Consider the following 23,096-nt stretch of genomic DNA (forward strand, 5'->3'; position numbering starts at 1 on the left):
TATTTCAGGTATTGGCAAACGAGACATGTAAGTTTAAAATCAAGAAAGAAAAAACACTGCAAATACTTGTTTGACATGGGGTTATTTATATTTATTGCTCACACATGCCCCATTTCCTACAGAGAATATAATGTGCAATAAATAGTATAATCAAAACCTGTTCACATTACATTTATACAATTCCAACAAACCAGCAACGTATATTTAATATACAGAGAATCAAGTCATATTAATATGATTGTAATCAATCGTTTGTCAAATTCCAATTATCGAAGAAATCAGAAAGCAATAAATATATTATATCGTCTGGGCATGCCCTAAGTTATAACTTACTTAATATGCTAGCAATTTGTATGTTACATAATGTTTGGCTCCCCTCGTTCAGTTGTTTTAATTTTTAAATTGGTGTCATTGGTTAAAACAGTTTTAGATTCCAGATATCTCGTTATCTATCTCCTTTTTTGTTATATGGCATCCACACTTGCCTCCAGTACTAAGCTATTGCAAAATTTAAACCATAATTAAATGACTTTCATAATATCATTCATGTTTACAAAAATAATACTATTTTAATTTTTATTTCAGTGAAGAGAGATTTCTGTTTCGTAAGTATTGTAATAGAATGTGTCACAGCAAGATGCATAAACCTTTTACTTCTTTTTAATTTTGATTTATCGAGAAATATTGAATATATTTTCGGTTCAGATCAAACTTAGAAGGTGCCATGAGCATTTTACACAGTATTGTAAATGCTTACTTTTTTTTAATTCTTTTTCAACCAACGATATTTTATTTTAACACCCACATATCGAAACAATAACAACAAACAAACAAACAAAAAACAAGTAAATTGTATCCAGTAGGATAAAGAAAGCAATTCATTTTAAAACTACATAATGTTTTAGATATTAATTACAAATTTTGTTCTGAATATTGCAGAATATTGTCAAGCAACATTTTAGAAATATATTACAAAGATATTGTTTGCTAAAGTACATATTGATTATAGTATTTGGGTGGAAAATTTTGTAGAGTTACAATCGAAAATACTGCAAATTTATATTTTTAATAGTAACACAAGGACATGTTAGTAAAACAGTTAGAGTCTCTATATACCTGCTATTACCAAATGGTTAATATCCCATTGCCGATGATTAATTAATCACTTTGCTCTAGTGGTGTCGTTAAAAAGACGAATTTAACTATATACGTGTTAACAAAATAATGAGATAGTTCCATTACAACTGTTAAAATATTATCATCATTGTCTTTTTCAGCACTTCCTGGTAAGTACGATAAACATAAATAACTTTGAAATATCTACACCAATACATGTATTTGTCTTGTTATCTGGTCGAATATAATTTGGTGCATCCAATGAGATACAATAACGTATCGTATATACATAAATTTTATAATAGTCCAGTGATAGTTGGAGATTTCAAAGTTTAGCTTCCATTACATTTCCTCTGAATGTAACACATGGGTGACTGTATCGAAATTTCCATTTTGTTTTTAAATGTCAGTTCTTTTTGTATTTTTTCTCCGTATCCTACTTATAAACATGATACGCCGTCAAACCTTTAAAAAATATTGTACATAATTTTCATTGCCCTAATTGGGACATCTTGTTTTTTCGGACATTTTGTTACATAAATGTTTCCGTCCGTTACAAAAATATAATTTGAAAGGGGTTGCATGATAAAAAAAAATATATCAGCTGTTACACCGTTATCTAAACCTCACCAAATAACCATGATATCAAAACGTAGTAACCTGATATTCTATATTTTTCAAGCAAAAACAGTTTTCTGTTGCCAACATCCACATTATGGACATGCATTTGTCCATGGTCAATGCAATTAACATTTTGGTAAATGTGAGACGATGAGAGATCATGTTGGATTATACAGGATTATCAAAGTATCTGAATTTAAAATTAATTTTATTTTTACAGATATCTGTAAAAGTGGTGTCGTGATCTGTATGTAGATTGAAGAGGTTAGTTTTTGTACATCTATAGATTTCTATATTTTAAAACATTATAATTGTACAGGACCGAAATAAAAAAAAACTATTCTCATGTTTTCATGTTTTGTTTACAACTTCTACGAATTAACTTGCTGGTTTTAATTAGTGCTAGTATTACTAATACATATTAGTAAAATATACTAGGGATTGTATTAGTTATAAAACATAGTTTGAATATATATGTTCCTGTAAAAGCCACGCATACTTTAAGAAGATTTAAGTTGACATCCGTTTTAAGGGTATATTTATTTTTGGTTTTACAAATTTTCTAAAATGTTTTGTTTCTTTTCAGCTGCAAAAGTTTCATACAATTCCACATTTTGAACACAGCAAGGAGAATGTGAGATTACTGTAACACAAAGAGAAAATAAAACATCAATTCACTTTTGGACTTCTAGTATTTATTATTATTATTGTTGAAACTGCCTTGCTACATCTATTACTACGACAAATACTATATGTATTGTTACAGCAACAACAACAACTACTATTATATGCATTCTATAAAATATTTGTAACCAGCAATATCATAACTGTGCCAGCCAGCTAGTGTAATGGCAGAAGAATATGTAAATGTTAAATCTGTATTATTCAGATGCGATGAACATAAACCAAAACATGCAGTTACAACTAGAAAGGACACTACAGATTACTATGCAGTAGATTGAATGAATGAATGAATGCATTTTTAACGACACCCCAGCACGAAAAATAAATCGGTTATTGGGTGTCAAACTATGGTAATACAAACAAATAAGGTGATGATCAAGGTCAATATAAAAAATCAAGATTTAAATAAAAACAGTGTAAAGAACTGTGCAAAAATACAAATATCACAGATAGATACTGACTTTTACTAAAAATTTCAATTTGTGCAATATTGGCCATTCTCAAAAAGAATGTTACACCCCTGCACCACAGTGAGGTTATAGCACGCGCATGGGGCAGTACATTGATGACATGATAATTGTCGTGTGTGAGAGAGTCACTGGGGGTGGGGGGGTGGGGGTGTGGGGGGGGTGAAACCTGATTTATCCTTCAATCAAAATCCCATTATAATCTCAACTTCACGTGTCCTTGTCTGTCATACCTTCTAAGCACGGTTGTTATTGGACACTATTAAAATATTTTATTTAATTTATGTCGAATTTACTATTTTACAATCCGAGAATGCAATGGAAAAATATATCAACATTGTTTCGATGTTCATCTGAAGTCCCACCCCCCCCCCCCCCCCCCCCCACACACACACACCTATAATATTATGATACTTAATGTGATGTGGTTTGAGATTTTAGTAGAAAATATGGTGGACTAGTGAATGGAGATGGGTACTGCTGGTAAAAGTGAGTTATGTATAAATTCTGCACCTTTGTTGATGGTGGGATGATGCTACCCACATGTGTACATTATTTAAAATGTCTTATACAAACAATACCATACTCTTTATTAAACATGTAGACACCTTAAGTATGTTTCTGCCGTGTTAGATTTCGAAAAATAAAACCCACCATTTTAAAATTTGGGTGTATCCTAGTTTGTCTGGTTCAAGCTTTAACCACCTAAACAAGAATTGTTTGGGTTTTCTTTAATGATAAACACACTTTACTAAAGATTACTAGCATTAATATGATTCGAAATATAAAACCATGCCTTGTGGTAGGGTGGAATGTCAAATTAAACTGGCATTTCAGGTCCACATTTATGTCAAAATCTTGATCATATCTCTCCCATGCAAAACATTGAATCTACAATAAAATATGAATTGATTAATGGGTACATCTATTTCTCCACATAGCTTTGCCATATACAATATGATTAGTATTTGTCTGCGCATCCAGTAGTATGGCGGTAGGTCCACCAAAATGCCTTTGTTTTGTAATCTAAGATAATGTGAATGCTCCAATTTAGTTATGAGTAACACAAAGAAACTTAAAAAGCAGAATATTGCACTACATAGCATTAGCATCCCTGTTAAAATACGTGAGGAGTTCATTGGGCCTATTTTTTTGTTGTTCCAACATCGGTGATAAAATTACTGGCATATTAATTTGGATGAAGATATATATATAAAAGGAATACAAAACAAACCTAGTATAGATGCTGTGTTTTGCAAGCAGCGCTGAAATTCAAAAGCATGTTTCAAATTGTAAAGTTTGGAGAGTGCTGCTCTCTTAAGCACGATCAAAAAGCCTCAAACACACACACACAAAACGACCCTCACCCCTCATCGGTCACGATGAGATTTCCCTGACTTTACCTGGCCCTGTTCAAGCAGATATAATAATAGAACATGTTCATGATCATATTGTTAAATGTTTCAGGTGCGGATCATGGAAGTTTAACAGGGAGCGGCAGTAACGTTAGTTTAATGCAATTCAGTGTTTTTGCTGGACAATATCTCTTACATTATACAATGCAATATTGAATTCTCTTCCAAATGTTAAATTTGCATATAACAATTTTATTTTGTACAGCTCTTTACACTATTGTATTTTGACTTGGCACCCAATAGCCAATTCCTGCTTTGTGCTGGGATGCCGTTAAATTGTATATCGTTAATTCATTCACTCATTCATTAATGATGCCTTATATTAAAACTATCAAAATAAGGCTGCGATCATTTAGCCCCACCTAAATCCGAATATACTCTTCAAAAAAAGAAACGCAAAAAGGTACAAATGGGTTATAACTCCGATTTTATGTTTCCTACCGGTTCATGCTTTTTGAATATAAGGTCATTGCATGTCCCAAACACATTCCCACGGTTACATTCGATAAAACGCAGCTACTGTACAATAAAGTTCCAAAATGTGAATATTCGCAAAAACGCAGCCACGTGCAAACCATGTCACCACTGCACGTGCGTTGTCTGCACGTGCAACATGAACACCGACAGTATAAACGTGCAGGGTGTTCGCTTGCCTGGCCTCTGTATCTGGCCGACAGTTGACAATCCAGGACATGCCACGTCTCAGTGAACCGCAGAGAAACAATGCCATCGGCCGACTAGACGCAGGCGAATCCAGAACGGCCGTTGCCAGGGCATTCCATGTGTCCCCAAGCACCATCTCCAGACTGTGGGACCGTTACCAGCAACATGGATCAACACGTGACCTCCCTAGATCCGGTCGACCACGGGTCACTACCCCCGGGCAGGACCGCTACATCCGGGTACGCCACCTTCGGGAACGATTGACTACTGCCACCTCCACAGCCGCAGCAATACCAGGTTTGCGCAGGATATCCGACCAGACCGTACGGAACCGCCTACGTGAGGTAGGAATTCGTGCCAGACGTCCAGTTCGAGGTGTCATCTTAACACCACAACACCGTCGACTCCGACTGCAGTGGTGCCAGATTCATCGACAATGGCCTCAACTGCGATGGAGACAGGTGTGGTTCAGTGACGAGTCCCGATTTCTGCTCCGACGTCATGATGGAAGATGTCGCGTGTATAGGCGTCGTGGTGAACGTTATGCGGCAAACTGCGTGCAGGAAGTGGACAGATTCGGCGGGGGTAGTGTCATGGTGTGGGCAGCCATCTCACACACTGGCAAAACTGACCTGGTCCACGTGCAGGGCAACCTGAATGCACAGGGCTACATTGACCAGATCCTCCGGCCACACTTCGTTCCAGTTATGGCCAACGCCAACGCAGTGTTCCAACATGACAACGCCAGGCCTCACACAACACGTCTCACAACGGCTTTCCTACAGAACAACAACATTAATGTCCTTCCTTGGCCATCGATATCACCGGATTTGAACCCAATTGAGCATCTATGGGACGAGTTGGACCGACGCCTCCGACAGCGACAACCACAGCCCCAGACCCTGCCCGAGCTGGCAGCAGCCTTGCAGGCCGAGTGGGCCACCATCCCCCGGGACGTCATCCGTACTCTGGTTGCTTCAATGGGCAGGCGGTGCCAGGCAGTTGTCAACACACGCAGAGGCCACACCCGGTATTGACTCCAGATGACCTTGACCTTGGTGGTGTGTCCTATCACTTACTCACAATGGACTAGAGTGAATTGTGAACAATCCTGCAACATTTGGTAATTATCGGACTCACCATTCAATAATTAAATCAATTCTCCAAATGTTACGACAATGTGGTTTTGCGTTTCTTCTTTTGAAGAGTATATATTGACAATATGTTAGTGTAATGTATATAAAAATTATAGCATGATTGGATTGAAGGGGAAAACAATTATCCTGCGTAAAATCGAACAGGGGTCACACCGAGGCTGTGAAGCTCTCAATAAGGAATGGTGGTGGGGTGGTTGTACTTCTGCATAGTCACAACTGAAGTATATCGATAGGGAATTGGGTGAGGAAGTAGTAATTATTAATATTTATATGGTAATAACTGGCAGTAGGAAAATTAGTATTTTTCTAGGGAGTGGATGCAACACGTAAAAAAGGACACCTACTACAGTATACACAATACCACCAAAGTATTATATATATATATATATATATATATATATGATTAAATCTTCCACAGAAATACCAAGCTTACCACTGTACTAACAACAAATGAATGCATTATATTAATCTGTCAAACACTGGATTTTTAGGGGCATTTCTTGGATGAAACGAAAATATTTTGTTATTTTCACATTTATATGTAATGCACAACCACAAATTAGTCGATCCCATGCATAATCGTTACATAATTAACTCGATAATAATAATTTTTAAAAGCATTGTACTGGACGACAAGAGGGGTTTCCGGAATAATCTGTGATCTCACCCCCCCCCCCCCCCCCAACATCCTTTATATGTGTAGGTCGCCCCATAACAGGGCACTGGGTATCTACTCTCAATGTGAGAGTACCCCGCCGGCCAATATAAAGTCCTGGCAACGGAAATGCCAGCGACCGGCCTCACGGTAGTTTTTAAACTACGGACTGAAGACTAATAGTTACTGGGTTTGCATCCTTCTCTCTCACTAACCACTAACAATTAACCGCTAACCCACTGTCCTGTCCTGTCCTAGTAGTGCATATACCTGGGGGGGGGGGGGGGGGGGTGGGGGGGGGGGAGGGGGGGGGGGGGGGGGGGGGGGGGGGGGGGGGGGGGGGGGGGGGGGGGGGGGGGCGGTGCCCAGAAAAGCGTGCTAAAACTTAAGTGGATACAAGCACGAAATCAACTATAAACATAACAAACAATGCCTACGCCCTAACCCCAAACTCATCGGTCTTGACAAACAAATTATTAAACAATCAAACGCTTACCTTTGTTGATGTTCCCCTGCGCGTGCTGTAACCTCACCGTGGTGCAGGGGTGTAACATTCTCTGAGAATGGCCAATACAGCACAAATTGAAATTTTGAGTAAAAGTCAGTATCTATCTGTGATATTTGTATTTGTGCACAGTTCTTTACACTGTTTTTATTTAATTCTTGAATTCTTATATTGATGTTGATCATCACTTTATTTGTTTGCATTACCATAGTTTGACACCCAATAGCCGATGTATTTTTCGTGCTGGGGTGTCGTTAAACATTCATTCATTCATTGTTGATGTATCAACTCAACATTTGCATATAATATTGCAGCTGAATAGCATATTAGTTGGACATCGTCATTTGGTGGTAGTAGTAGTAGTAGTAGTAGTAGTAGTCATGAGCGTTATTTGCTGAAGAAAGGTTGGGGGGGGGGGGGGGCGTTTATGACAAATATTTTTGTTGAGCAACCGACGTCCACCCAGAACACACCGATGTCTTTAGTGCATTCCATGGCCGTAGCTAAGTGGGTATAATCCGGTATAATTAATAGAAACCTAAAGAAAATCCTCTTATTGGTTTTAAGTATGTAACCTCCCTGAAATGACAACAAAATGGTATTTTAGAGCCTGTAGTGTCTTGCACCATCCATGCTTGTTCATTCAAAAAGTTTGCACTATGCTTTTACAAATATTACATGTTTTGCATCCATTTCCAATGTGTATATGCAATAAAGTTTATCTTGATCTTTATCTGCCCCCCCCCCCAAAAAAAAAAAAAAAACACACACAAAAAACCCACACACATTTTTTTTTTTTTTAAAACAAACAAAACAAAAACAATAATAATAATAATAATAATAATTAATAATAATAAATCCTAGCTACGGTCTTGCAGTCTGGTTGCAATTCTGCGTGATGATGTGTTATTTATACTAAAATGAACTGTAAATTATTTTATGACACACATTTGGTAAATGACTCCATGCCACTAAGGCTTGTACTGATAAACTATTACTACATACATTATACTATAAAGTAGCTGGTGTTACAACTGGTATGTGACACACACAAAACAACTAGGATGAACATTTTAAATATTTATTATACATAGTGGCATATTATGGCTACGACTTGTAATGCAGTTCCGATTGCAGCTTGGGCATTATGCTGTCAGCATACCACTGACGGTAGTCAGTATACCAGTGACAACACTACATACCACTGACACGGTCAGCAAAACCCCAACACACCGTCAGCATATCACTGACAACACTATCAGCATACCACTGACACCCTAATACTTAACAGCAAAAATTAAAAGCTAAATAATGATTAAGTGGGTACATAGGTGATAGACGCTTGAATCCACTTGGATCAAGTTGTATGAACAAACACCCTAACTACAGATTCATTTTATTAAATGTGCTTTTTGAAATAGTTATATCCGGGACTATGTCCCCTTCCAGGTTATTGCCCCTCTAACGAGCAAATCCATGGTCAGGGGAGACAATCCCGAATCAACTTATAGTGATACCTGGCACTATGTCCTCACCCAAGTTCTAGCCCGTTAAGCGAGCCTATCCATGGTCGGGGGAGACAATGCAGAAATCACTATTATTTAGACTAAGTAATTTTTTGTTAACATAAACAAACATGCCCAAGCCATAGCCGCTAGAATTCTGCCACAGCTAATTCTATGAATTTGTCCCCCAGTTCAAGGCGGCGGTCTCTATCTGTAGGGGCTCTGATATACTACAACACTAGGTTTAGACATAAACGTTTCTATAGCTTCCTGCAGCATATTCACAAACAAGTCGTTGACTATATCAGATAAGTGTGTCCCATCTGGCCTGAACAACCCCGAAACACGACAGTCTATCTAACTGTGTGAAATATACTTTTCAGTGGATAAAAAAAAAACTGCCAATCATCCATACATCTGCAATAAAATATACAGTCAAACTAAAAACATCACAACCGTTTCATCGTGGTTAATAATTAGCAAATATGACGGAAGAACGTGTTAAATAAGGTAGTTTTTTTTTAATTATATGACGTCCAAAGAAAGAATAGAAATAAATGCCGAGTCACAAATCTGTTCGATGCGCCTACAATATTCGTCAAAACCACAAACAGTCAAAATTCACAAGCAGGTTCGTCTGATGAAATCACAGGTTCAGTAGCGCGTATTTTCTCCATGTTTACCCACAACTACAATGCAATAACTCCTCAACAACTGCCTGATGCGTGTAAAGACTGTATTAGGGATACGGCGCCATTGTTTCACTAATGAAGCACCAAATTCCTGCAAAGTCTGTGGAGGGTTCCTGAGAGTAAGCAGTCGTCGTCCCAGCACATTCCAGACGTACTAAATGGGATTCAGGTCAGGCGACCTTGAATGCCAATCCATGATACCCGTGTTCCTCAGGTCAAGATGGCTGTGTGGGGTCTGGCGTTGTCATGCTGAAAGATTAGGCCTGGAACATGAGCTGCCATGAAGGGCACAAGTTCCTGGGCCAGCACCTGGTCGCGGTATGCAGCAGGGTTAAGGTTGCCACGGATGACAAGAAGTCGAGAACGTCCATTTCCACAGAAAGCAAATAATCCGAAATTGGCTGCGAACCGCTCACCTCTACGCATGGTGCCCATATGTTGGACCCATGTTCACCCAATTTCATCGACATCAACGTCAACTGTGGGACGCCACTTGCGATGGTATCAGAGGGAATGGAATAGAGTCGTGTTTAGCAATGAATCAAGATTCACCCTGCGATTTGCCGATTGCAGGCAGAGTGTTTGGAGACAACGTGGTGAACGCCATGCTCATTGTTGTATCAGTGAAATTGACAGATTAGGAGGCCGAAGTGTAATGGTTTGGGGTGCTTTCTGTGGAAATGGACGTTTTCGACTTCTTGTCATCCGTGGCAACCTTAACGCTGCTGCATATCGCGACCAGGTGCTGGCCCAGGAACTTGTGCACTTCATGGCAGCTCATGGTCCAGGCCTGATCTTTCAGCATGACAACGCCAGACCCCACACAGCCATCTTGACAAGGGAATACCTGAAAAACGCGGGTATCAATATCATACTTTTTACAGCTGTCGCTGATTTGTTTTTTAGTTTTGTTTTATGTCATTGTCGGTTACTTAAGATGAAGAAAAATTACATGAAATTATTTCTTTATTTATTTGTAAAATTGTTTGCAATGACATTCGTTTTACAGCTGTCGTTTGATTCTTTTGTTAGCTTTTTAGTTCATTGTCTGTTATTTAAGATGAAATAAAATTTCGATGAAATTGTTTCTTTAATTGTAAAATTATGCGCAGTTGCATTCGTTAAGATGTCATACTTTTTACAGCTGTCGTTGATTCATTTTTTTAGTTTTTAGTTTCTTATGTCATTGTCTGTTATTTAAGATGAAGTAAAATTACAATGAAATTATTTCTTTAATTGTAAAATTATGCGCAGTTGCATTCATTAAGATGTCATACTTTTTACAGCTGTCGTTGATTAATTTTTTAGTTTCTTATGTCATTGTCTGTTATTTAAGATGAAGTAAAATTGCAATGAAATCATTTCTTTATTTATTTGTAAAATTATGTGCAATGGCATTCGTTAACATGTCATACCTTTTACAGCTGTCGTTGATTATGTTGTTAGTTTTTGATATCATTGTCTGTTATTTAAGATGAAGTAAAATGACGATGAAATTATTTTGTTATATTATTTGTAAAATTAATCCCCTTAAAACGTTTGATTGTTAAAGTCATGATTCAAAGATGTGACAGGTGCAAAATTAAATGACCAGCTATCAACTGAGCGCGTATACATGTCATAAGATGTCATAATGTTGCTTGTAAAAACAAAACATTTGGCCGCTGTCGTTGATTATTTCATTAAATTGTTTTGTTAGTTTTTATGTCACTGTCTGTTATTTTAGATGGAGTAAAATTAAGGTGAATTGAAACCCAACAAAGGCACTGGAAAGTACAAGGCTGTCTTTAAACATAATTGGTTTATTTTGAGAAAAAAATATAATGTTAATAATTTTTACGATATATTTTAAATAGTGTTCGTATTTTTACTTCTGTGCATTCTATTTCGAGCGATCGCAAAAGAAGAAGCAACAAAGAGAAACGTTCACTGTTATCATCCACTAAACTTGTGCATCATCAAGTAAGTCATTTTAACCAACTTTTTTTTTTGTAATTGAATTTTTAAATATTTATTTATTAGTATTCTTATTGGGTGTTGTTGTTGATTTTTCTTTTGAAACAACATTATATATATATATATATATATATATATATATATATATATATATATATATATATATATATATATATATATATATATATATATATATAAAGTGTGATATTTGTTTGAAACCTTTCGTCACAAAAGTATCTCTCACTACGCATAAAACAAAATGTAAAACGCAACAATATAAGTTTTCTTGTCAAATATGTCATCGTTTGTTTGCGAGAAATTAAATATTTAAAGAACACATTTAATCTTGTCATTCTCAAAATTCAAAAGCCTTTACTTGTACTATTTGCTCGAAAACGTTTGTCCATAATCGAAATTGCATTCTTGATACAATACAAATATCGTGTTTGAGCGACTTAATCGTAGGAAAGCAGAGTATTAAATGGTTTCTCTGTGTTCATGTTAAATTCAGTATAATGCATAGTGGTAATGAAAAACATATCATGAAGCACATTTTCGCTCGAAAAAAGAAATATCTCTTGCCAACACAGATTTGAATTCGGTGGCTGCTACCACCCACTTTTTACCGAGATGTAGTGTAAACGACCAGTGTGTGTTGTCGGGAAAGTAAGACGTGATGAATAGTAACGTATTTATCCAATGTGCTTATTAGTTTTGATCTTGGGATTTGGCAGCAAATAACCTAAACTACTGCTGAGTAGTGTTGTCCACAAGTTAGAATTACCTCGATCGAGAGATAAGTTTATGATACACGTAATCACCACTACGTATTTAATGACGATCTGAGAGAGAAAAACACTGTTTCTGATTTGGCAACATGTTTACCAAAAAAGGTCAAGGTATCACCCGAATTACTTCTTGAAAGAGGCTGTGCCTCAGCAATTTCGTCCTTGCTAATAATGAAAGTCGCACATGTGGGTGAGATCTTTTATACTGTCTGATATCGAATGACGTCTGCTTCTGGAATCCACGAATTGTACTTCTTGGCCAGTGAAGCCATTTCACCAACACATCTTTCTGTCTGTTCCAAGTTATCTTTTTCACGATGTCTTGGATCCGGTACAGTTGCTCTGGATTCTCCGTCACCTTTTGAAGTTCGGCAGCATAGAATGTCCCTTCGATGGAATCACCAACGCAGTATTTTAGTTTGTATAAGTAGTTACCTTGAGACCAGTACCGTTTCTCGATGGTAAATATTTCACCAGACCATTTCTCTGACTGACTCTTACTTTTTCACCCATGTTAAAGACAAATTTTTCCTTTTTTCTCTGGATTGCATTTTGTTTTTAGGTTTGATGGCAGATGGACCTCTTCATCATTCGTTTGATTGACACTGGTTGGTGCTAACATTCGATGTTTGGTGTGGTTACATCCATGTACTTGTAAGTAAAGTTGTTTTTAGCATGTAGCCACAGAGACGCATTCTGATGGTCTTAATGAACCATTCAACATAACATGCTTTTGTTTCATTGAGAGTAAACAGCTGTGTTATGCCCTGTTAATAATGCTTTGACCACATCGTTCATTTATTCTGATCCCGAATCAGACAGAAACAGTTTGAGCTTTCTGGACTCTGGTTTCCATAGTTCTGACAAAGCATCTACCTAATGTTTCCTTGGGTTTTTTTTTATTTGAGTGGTAGAACCCACACGTACCTCGAAAATAGGTCAATGATCACCATGAGATATTTCACCCCATCATCGTATTTAGCCAATCTGACCATATCCATCAGGTTGGATTGCAATTGGCTGTCTACATCTTCTACCACGTATGTATTACGTGGAAACTTTCGTCTTACTTGATGTGTCATGGTATAGGTCTTTTGACCTTTCAACCATGAGTCAATGTGTGCTAGAGGAATTTTAAATTTACCCTCTCAGTGTTTCTAACAGAAAGAAATGTGTGGGTATGGTACTATGAAACTGAATACAACCACAATCAGCAGGGTGTATGGGGGCCTCCCCCCCCCCCCCCCCCCCCCGGAAAGAAAATGGGTTAAGTTTAGGTTTAGAGTTAAGAAAATCATACAGTAATTACTTTTGTCAAAAAGTTAACTTTAAAATAATATAATCTGCCCCAAAACAAGGGTATGGCACAATACCCGGTTTACCCTCTGGCAGAAACCCTGCTTCTGCTTTGACAGCTTGATATAATTTAACAGTACCTGCATAACTACCGGGATGCTTTGCATCATAGTAAACAGACTCCAGGTACCGTTCCCACCGAGACATGGTTCTCAACTGCCTATAGGTTATAAAGTCATGTTATTTATAAGTAGCAGATTCAAAATATAGTAATCAAACTTTATTACATATGATACACGCATTTGATTTTAAATGAATATCTTCTATTTTGACGGGTTGTTGGATATGGATGTCAGAACACAAATATCAATGTTTTTACCACTATAGGTCAGTCCTGTACTGCGGTTTTTAATTCATATATACTGACTTCCGAATGGGTTCTCGTATTTATAGGGTGCACGGCAACCGGTATGAGGTGTACCCATCCGTCATTTAATAAAAACTGTATTTATTTGACCACTTGTGACTCACCATTCGTCAAAAACTAATTATAGGAGAATTCAACCTGAAAAAAAATTGCTTTGAAATATTTCACCAAATATTTGGGCCAACGACTATTAAATGTGCTTATGATTCGCCCAAGCAGTCAATACATACGATATATGCATTTGCTTTTACATATACATCTTGCATTTGGACGGGTTGTTGGATATGGCTGTCAGAACACAAATATCAATGTTTTCACCACTATAGTGCGGTCTTGTATTGCGGTTTTACCTCATATATACTGACTTCCGAATGGGTTCTCATAGGGTGCACGACATACAGTGTGGGTGGGACCCATCCGTTATTTAATAAAAACTGTGCTTATTCGACCACTTATGACCCACCATTCGTCGAAAATTCATTCTGGGAGAATTCAGACTCAAAAATTGCTTTCAAATATTTCCTTTGCAATTTTTTCACCAATTATTGGGGCCAAGGACTAAAATAAATGTGCCTATGATTCGCCCACGCAATGAATACGTACAATACATGCATTTGTGTTTACATGTACATCTTGTATTTGGACGGGTTGTTGGATATGGATGTCAGAACACAAATATCATTGTTTTCACAACTGTAGTTCGGTCTTGTATTGCGGGTTTCACCTCACGTATACTGACTTCCGAATGGGGTTTCATATTTATAGGGTGCACGGCGCACTGTGTGAGTGGTACCCATCCGTTATTTAATAAAAACTGTATTTATTCGACCACGTATACCAACCATTCCTCAAAAGCACATTCTGGGATAATTCGGCCCCGAACAATTGATTTAAAAATGTTCACCAAATATTTGGGCCAAGGACTAAAATAAATGTGCCTATGATTCGCCCACACTGTCAATATATGTCAGAAATGCGTTGGGGGATGGGGGTGGTTGAGGGTGGCCATTATGGGCAGGTGGCCGTTCTATAGAGGTGCCCGTTAGACCAAGTTCGACTATCCTTTATTTGACCTCTATAGAAATGGCCACCTGTCCAACGAGGCCAGCGGCCACTATTGTTCAGCAAAAATAAGGTCTGAACCTGCATTACCGGCCAAAACATTATTTTAAAAAAAAAAATCATATTCTTCCCACCATATATGATCGTACAGCGATTTAGTTCCCAGTAAATCCCATTGTTTTCTGCAATGCCGCCATTGTTGTGTTACGTGACCGGAAAGTTTGGAGATTTGATTCGACTCGACAAACGTATTGTGATGTTATCATATGATGTTATTGTCGTAAACAAATACACGTTTACTAATGCTAAACATTATTTTAATCCTTTTGTTAATTTGGTAAATGTCAACAGCTGTTCGGTTCCGGCGGTTGTATACTTTGCATTCAATAGTTCAGCTCGAATCGTTACTCAATAACAAGGCGACTTCTCATTGGCTGTAGCCTATGAAAGCAGAATGTATTACAGTATCTGATTGTTGCGGTATTATCAAAGGCAATTATCACCAAGGTGCTTGAGTAGTCCCTACTGTCAACCGGGCATGATTGTTGTTCACAAGCAGTGTGCGCCAAGCGATATGAAAGGCAAATGAAATGATATGGAGGCAGACATACTAAATTTTGTTCTAATAAATACAATAATGAGATTTCATAGTGAAATATTTTAGGGTATCGATTGCATATTTTGGGATCTCTATATAAAGGCCACTTTCTGTTGGTCCCTTGACTGGTTGTTATAGACAAGTTCGACTGTATATATTTGTTAGTGGCACAAGACAAGATCGCATCTTCCAACGCCGGGCGGGGCATAGTCTAGTGGTAAAGTGCCCACGTGATGATCGGTCGGTCTAGTGCACTACGACTGGTAAATGGAAGTCCGTGATATGTGCTATCACGTCGGTGGGATGATGAATATAAAACATTAATTGCTACTAATGGTAAAATATAGCGGGTTTCCTCTCTAAGACATAATATGACAAAATTACCAAATGTTTGAAATCCAGTAGCCGACAGTTAATAAATCAATTTGCTCGTGTGATGTCATTAAACAAGAGAAACGTTTTAACTTTCTTCCAACCCCATGCACTTACAAACTAATTCAGTCTCTTGAATGTTTGTATGGATGCTCATCATCACTTCATTTACGCATTTACCTTAGTTTGACACCTAGCAATCGATGTCTTTTTCATGCTGAGGTGTGACTAAGCATTAATTCAGTCATTCATTCCATAAACCTTTTAAAATCTAAAGCTAATTATTATATCATAACATGAACATATCATGTATAGCTATAGCAATGATTTAATTCTACAACGTCAAACGTGCATTGGTTTATTTAAAACGTGTTTGATATGATCATGGTTTACAGTTTCAGAATAAATATCCGCACGTCCGTCCACGAGACACGTAAGTTTGTGTGAAGCTGTAAAGAAAAATGAAATATGAATAAATTAGTAGATACATAATATTTAAAATTACAAAGTGTCATTTCGCAGGATTTGAACCTACTTCACCGATCCACATGACATTTGACCTTCCGCGACCTTATCCACTAGGCCAACCAGGTCGTCCTAAAGAATGGAAGTTTAATTAACTGTGGTTAAGAAAGCTTGCTGGCAGACATTGGGTTCGGAACAAATGTAACATATACATATATACTCTAAGGCAAACGTTATTGTGATATAGATTGTTTGGAGTAATAAATTTGTGAATGGATTAATGGATGTAAACCAGAGAAAATGTGCATGAAACAGCTCAAAGAAATGCAACCAAGCAGTTGTTGCAGCGATTGCATGCTTTGTGCAAGAAACATGGAATATTCGGGAGAAATGCTGTCCAGTGTTCACCATAAAAGGCCAGATATGCAGTCGCAAATCATTGCCACTCTGGACAGCCTTCAGAAGTCCAGAAGTCAGAAAAACACCATTAGTGAACTGTTTGATGCAATTTCGTCATGCCACGCCTCAGTGAAAATGACAGATGGCGAGTCATAGGGATGCTTGCATCTGGGACCTCGCAGCGTGACGTCGCACGTCAATTTAACGTCCACAGAAACACCATATGGCACTTATGGCAACGATATCAACGAAACAACCAGGTCAGGGACTGTCCCCGTAGCGGCCGACCACCCGTAACACATGAATCCGAACAACGCATCTGCGAAACAGCTTCCAGCCAGCAATCCTCACAGCCCGTACCATCCCTTTCTCCTGCGTTTAGTGACCTCAATGAGACGACGGTGCCAGGCCAGTATCAATGCTCAAGGTGGACACACTCGCTACTGACTGTTTGAACTTCGCTCTGGACCCCCTCTAGTGATGTGGCTCATTTGCATATGGCAGGAGAGCCCTTTTTCATGGACTATTGTTCGTTTCCATACACTCGAACATTTCTGTTTCCATGTTATAACCTTTCATACACGGCAGTAAAAACTTATCATCAATTATCTTTGTCTTTTTTGTGTCACAATAACTTTTGCCTTTTAGTACATATATATATATATATATATATATATATATATACAACGTGCTTTAAATTTCAACGGGGATAATGACGTATTCAGGGACTAATAGTCCACCAGCAGAACCAATATATATATACACACATGAACTATAATCAATAATTATGTATTACAGTACAATTAGTACATTAGTATATTAGTAATATATAAAAGTGACCCTCCAAAATACTAATTAAAACAAACTCAATAAACACAACCATGTAAAAAGACCCTGTTGACAAAGATATCCCTTGCCTGGGACAGAAAGCAATGAAATGGATAAGGCATATTGATACTGATACTCGTTCAGTTAATCCAATATATTTTAAAACATATAGTACATCCAAAGTTGTATTGACACTAATCAAGTCTAGTGCTTATATTAGGGCAAGTACGATTTCTGTATTATATTGCTTCAGGTTAACACTTCTAATGCTAATTAATTGGGAGAAACAATAAACAGATACTTGCATATTTTTTCACCCTGAAATGAAGAGAAAAAGTAATAAATTAGCATGATCAGGCCAATACGTCTAACAAAACATTACTTAATGCATTTATGGTTATTTTCGAGCTTAAATCCAATTGAGGTTCAAGTTCGCTGTCCTATGCACACATCTCAGCTATCTGGTTATATGTATTCCAGGTTGTTAGTGAGAGAGAAGTCGGTGTACTACACAATGAGTCGTTAAACTCGCTCTAGGTGAGAACGGGTACCAGGAGGCGAACCTATAATCGACTAGCCACAACCGGGGCCATCTGGGAAAACAGTTTAGTATAATCGAAGATAGACGATGCCCATTCAAAATATCACAGATAATCAACGTACAGCATCGGGTAAGATAGCATGGTAGTAAATATGTAGTTTATGAAGACATATTCCTATATCATATAGATATTGTCAGTTGTATGTCTGCCTGGCAGTCTTCCTGCTTCTGTGATGATAATGATGATGATATTAATATTAATAAAGTTAATAAAATGTGTTGTCGAAAGTAGCAATAAATAAACGTAGACGAACCTCGTGCAAAGCATGCAAACGGAATTACTGGACCGTGGCACAAGGCTAAAAAAGAAACACATCAAATGTAAACAAGGCGAGTTCATGTATCGTTGTTAAAGGGACATTCCCGAGTTTGCTGCAATTTTTAAGATGTTATCGACTAACAGAGACTTTTTAACGACTGTAATTACATATCACATATATTTTTCTGCATAAAATATTAGTGGCTGTATATTAAATGTGTTTCTGATCGTTCTAATATTTGTACTAGGTTAAATTCCATTTTATTTCCTAAAATATGTGTTTTTCGTACGAAATTATTTGAATACAAAATCCAGTTTGGGCTTCTTACAAATATTACGACGACCAGAAACACATTGAATATGCAGACATTGATATTCTAAACAAGAAAATATATTTAATATTTAAGTTTAATCGTAAAAATATTGTATTAGTCTGAAACATCTTACAATGCAGCAAACTCAGGAATGTACCTTTAAACACACAAACACGTGCACATTCACACAGATGCACATATGTATGCATGATAATGGCGTATTTACATGTGTATAGAATAAACGTCACTGCGATAGACATATATGGAAGAGACATACTGAGAGACAGAGATATAGACGATGAATAGTGATAATGATAATGAGGAAAAAGAAAGAAAGAAATGTTTTATTTAACGACGCACTCAACACATTTTATTTACGGTTATATGGCGTCAGACATATGGTTAAGAACCACACATATTTTGAGAGAAAACCCACTGTCGCCGCTACATGGGCTACTCTTTCCGATTAGAAGCAAGGGTTCTTTTATTTGCGCTTCCTACAGGCAGGATAGCACAAACCATGGCCTTTGTTGAACCAGTTATGGATCACTGGTCGGTGCAAGTGGTTTACACCTACCCATTGAGCCTTGTGGAGCACTCACTCAGGTTCAGAGTCGGTATCTGGATTAAAAATCCCATGCCTGGACTGTGATCCGAACCCAGTACCTACCAGCCTGTAGACCAATGGCCTAACCACTACGCCACCGAGGCCGGTCTGATAATGAGGATGCTAAAGTAATTTAAGCAATAGTATCCACCTATACTGATAATGAGGATGCTAAAGTAATTTAAGCAATAGTATCCACCTATACTGCTTTTATTTTATTTTATTTTTACTTCACACATTTATTCACATATTTTACATTAATGTTTTGCTTTTACCATAGTTCGACACCCAATAACCGATGTACTTTTCGTGCTGGGGTGTCGATAAACATTCATTCATTCATTCACATATTTTACACTGTTTAACAGACAATGAGACATTTTTACTTACATGGATCTATTACATTCACGATCTGACGTTTGACGTCTCTGAAATAAAAATAGTATAATTGTTAAAACTGTGTTACGGGAATTTTCAACTGTACATTTAAGGATAGTCTTCTTTGTACGTTCATCGGGGTATGAACAAACCAAATCATCCACACAATGTGTAAATCGGCGAAGCCGTTCTCACATAAGTTTGCGAATGTTTTTTTGTTTTTTGTTTGGTTCCTTTTTTGGTTTATACCCAGAGGAACTTAACATAAATAACAATACTCTAATAATAACACTAAGCGTTCATATTTTATTTTGAATTATATTTTATATCTTGAACAATAACGCTCAGTAAGACAAAGTACCAATATAAATTTAAAGTGGCGTCACCAAGAAAGCGCACACGGCGTGTCACGCGGGCACACACTATGCTATACATCATCACAAGAAAGCGCACACGGAGTGGCACGCGGGCACGCACAATGCTATACGTCACCACAAGAAAGCGCACACGGAGTGGCACGCGGGCACGCACAATGCTATACGTCACCACAAGAAAGCGCACACGGAGTGGCATGCGGGCACGCACAATGCTATACGTCACCACAAGAAAGCGCACACGGCGTGGCACGCGGGCACGCACAATGCTATACGTCACCACAAGAAAGCGCACACGGAGTGGCACGCGGGCACGCACAATGCTATACGTCACCACAAGAAAGCGCACACGGAGTGGCACGCGGGCACGCAAGAAAGCGCACACGGAGTGGCAATGCTATACGTCACCACAAGAAAGCGCACACGGAGTGGCACGCGGGCACGCACAATGCTATACGTCACCACAAGAAAGCGCACACGGAGTGGCACGCGGGCACGCACAATGCTATACGTCACCACAAGAAAGCGCACACGGAGTGGCACGCGGGCACGCACAATGCTATACGTCACCACAAGAAAGCGCACACGGAGTGGCACGCGGGCACGCACAATGCTATACGTCACCACAAGAAAGCGCACACGGAGTGGCACGCGGGCACGCACAATGCTATACGTCACCACAAGAAAGTACAGCGCAGGTTCGTTTTGCACAGTGGTGTCGGGTTTCCTCGTGTAGCGTTGGTACTGGTTAACAACATGTAAGTTTAATGTCATGACTGGACTAAGATTCTGTGGCATCGGATGTAGGAAAACAACTTTTTTTAGACACAGTAGCTTGCAACCATTTGGTTGACGAGGTTTGCCAAGGCGTTACATCTACTTTCCTGTAGCCTTACCCCACATATCAAAATCAATAAGGGGTAGGGCTGAAGGAGACTCGATCTATACTTTCATGCGGTAAACGATGTAAGCGACTACAAGGTAGCAAGCTGACTGCTGGTGCGACACAGAGGAATAAGAGGAGAGCACACATAACTCTTTCATCCTTCAAATATATCGATTCGAGTTGGTTGTGACAAACGGATCCAGGTGCGAGACCGCGACACGAGGCTGACAGCATGTAACTGAATCAGGCGGAGTGCTCACATATATTCTACAAGATTGACTGTTTGTAGCCGTCAATATAACGGAACTGTATATAGTTTACGTATTATAATGATTGACTGGAAATAGCGACCGTAACTGGAAATGATGGCTGTATCGACATCGCAAGAAAGTTTTCATCGTTGGATTTTAAAGTGTTGGTGACTATTAACGTTTTCATTGCCATATATAATTTATATATATAATTTATATAAATACACATATCTATTTTAACCACTTGTTTGTTAATTCTTTGATTACATATAACTTGGTGTGCAGCTTATTATTGTGACTTTGGTTGCCTGTAATCCTAGGTAACGAATTATTTTCAATTTTGGGTATTCAAACGTCACTATACATGTGTGTGTGTGTGTGTGTGCGTGCGTGCGTGCGTGCGTGCCTGTGTGTGTTATGTGTATTCAATTTCGAAAGTGAAATGAATTTTACTTTAGTTATTAAAACATGACATAGTCTAGTAGACTTTCGAGGTAGTTAGAGTAAATGCAATTTCAATTCCACATTACCAAGTATTAGCAATATTTTCAAGGATAGATTAACTGAAAAATATTAATGTCGGTAGTAGTAGTAATAATAATAATAATAATAATAAAGGATTGTCTTTCTCACATAATTTTGCGGATGATTATTTTTTTTGTTCATACCCATATGAACGTAAACGAAATAACAGGCAATACGTATAATTAAATTTGAATCATACAGGCTAATAATAACACTAGAACGTCATAACGCTCAAAGACAACTGGCCCATATAAAATGTCGTCATCAGATATGATTTTCCCAGACGACGTAATTTTTATGTCCATGTTGCTACGTGTGGACCAATGGGATGACGTTACGTTGTAATGAATATAACAGAAATTTAATTATTAATAATAATAACTTACATATTCCTTTTTCCTGGAATGAAACAAATAGTGCATGATTAAGTCATATAAATTAAATGAGTTGACCTTTTGTGTTAAGTATCATTTTGTGTCCTCGGAATTTATTAAATAAACTAAAACACGGAATATATTGTGTGCCTGTGTGCGAATAAGAGAATGTATAAATTCATTTGTTATGTAAGGTGCATACGGCTGATGGAATGACCCTGGCGGGCGTATGGGTAGGTCGACTGATGGATGGCCGGATGGATGGATGCAGAATTACATGCGTATGTGTATGAATAATCTATTTGTTTTCTATATGGCTGCGTGTGTTTACTTTTTGTAAAGTATGTTTGTGTGTAAGCAAGTATGCACGATGGTGATGCTCACAACTATGATGATACGCTTTATTTTAGTGTAAATGGTAAACAAGTAAAAACTAAACGAAGACAAACCCAGTGCAAAGCATGCAATTGGCATTTTTGGACCATGACACAAGGCTGCAAAACGAAAATAAAATGCTGCTGAAAGAGTTTAGGAGTGACTGTTATAAACGCATGCATGTATGATATAACACTTTTAGTGGTATAATATTATTCTTACATAGAGCGAACTGTAGAGAAAAAAAACACGTCTTTAGATTTTAATATACAATGTTTTACACGAGGTAAGAACTCTGCTAACCTGCTAGCCTGAGAGAGAGAGAGAGAGAGAGAGAGAGAGAGAGAGAGAGAGAGAGAGAGAGAGAGAGAGACAGACAGACAGACAGACAGAGACAGAGACAAAGAGACAAAGAGACAGAGTCGGAGAGGTAAGTGTCATTACCTCATAGTAGTATAATATTATTCTTACATAGAGCGAA

The 23,096-nt window shown here is 37.9% G+C and overlaps 1 protein-coding gene and 1 long non-coding RNA gene across 2 annotated transcripts in view; one reads left to right on the forward strand and one right to left on the reverse strand.

Annotated features, from left to right (window-relative positions):
* Positions 1 to 3: 3 nt before the first annotated feature.
* On the forward strand, positions 4 to 2,415 carry LOC121388135. The gene is made up of 5 exons (XR_005959935.1): positions 4 to 27; positions 586 to 605; positions 1,278 to 1,286; positions 1,958 to 2,001; positions 2,324 to 2,415. It is a non-coding gene; the product is annotated as an uncharacterized LOC121388135 (long non-coding RNA).
* A 13,909-nt stretch (positions 2,416 to 16,324) lies between these two features.
* LOC121389176 overlaps positions 16,325 to 23,096 on the reverse strand; it is a 64,551-nt gene continuing 57,779 nt past the window's right edge. Inside the window, exons 28-33 of the mRNA XM_041520782.1 lie at positions 22,690 to 22,734; positions 22,253 to 22,265; positions 19,843 to 19,880; positions 18,527 to 18,571; positions 17,977 to 17,989; positions 16,325 to 16,428 (exon numbers count right to left, since the gene is read on the reverse strand). Of these exons, the coding sequence (XP_041376716.1) occupies positions 17,985 to 17,989; positions 18,527 to 18,571; positions 19,843 to 19,880; positions 22,253 to 22,265; positions 22,690 to 22,734 (146 nt within the window). The 3' untranslated portion in view covers positions 16,325 to 16,428; positions 17,977 to 17,984. The remainder of the gene's footprint in view (positions 16,429 to 17,976; positions 17,990 to 18,526; positions 18,572 to 19,842; positions 19,881 to 22,252; positions 22,266 to 22,689; positions 22,735 to 23,096) is intronic.

Source organism: Gigantopelta aegis, chromosome 14 (genome assembly GCF_016097555.1).
Source record: "Gigantopelta aegis isolate Gae_Host chromosome 14, Gae_host_genome, whole genome shotgun sequence".
NCBI lineage: Eukaryota > Metazoa > Mollusca > Gastropoda > Neomphalida > Peltospiridae > Gigantopelta > Gigantopelta aegis.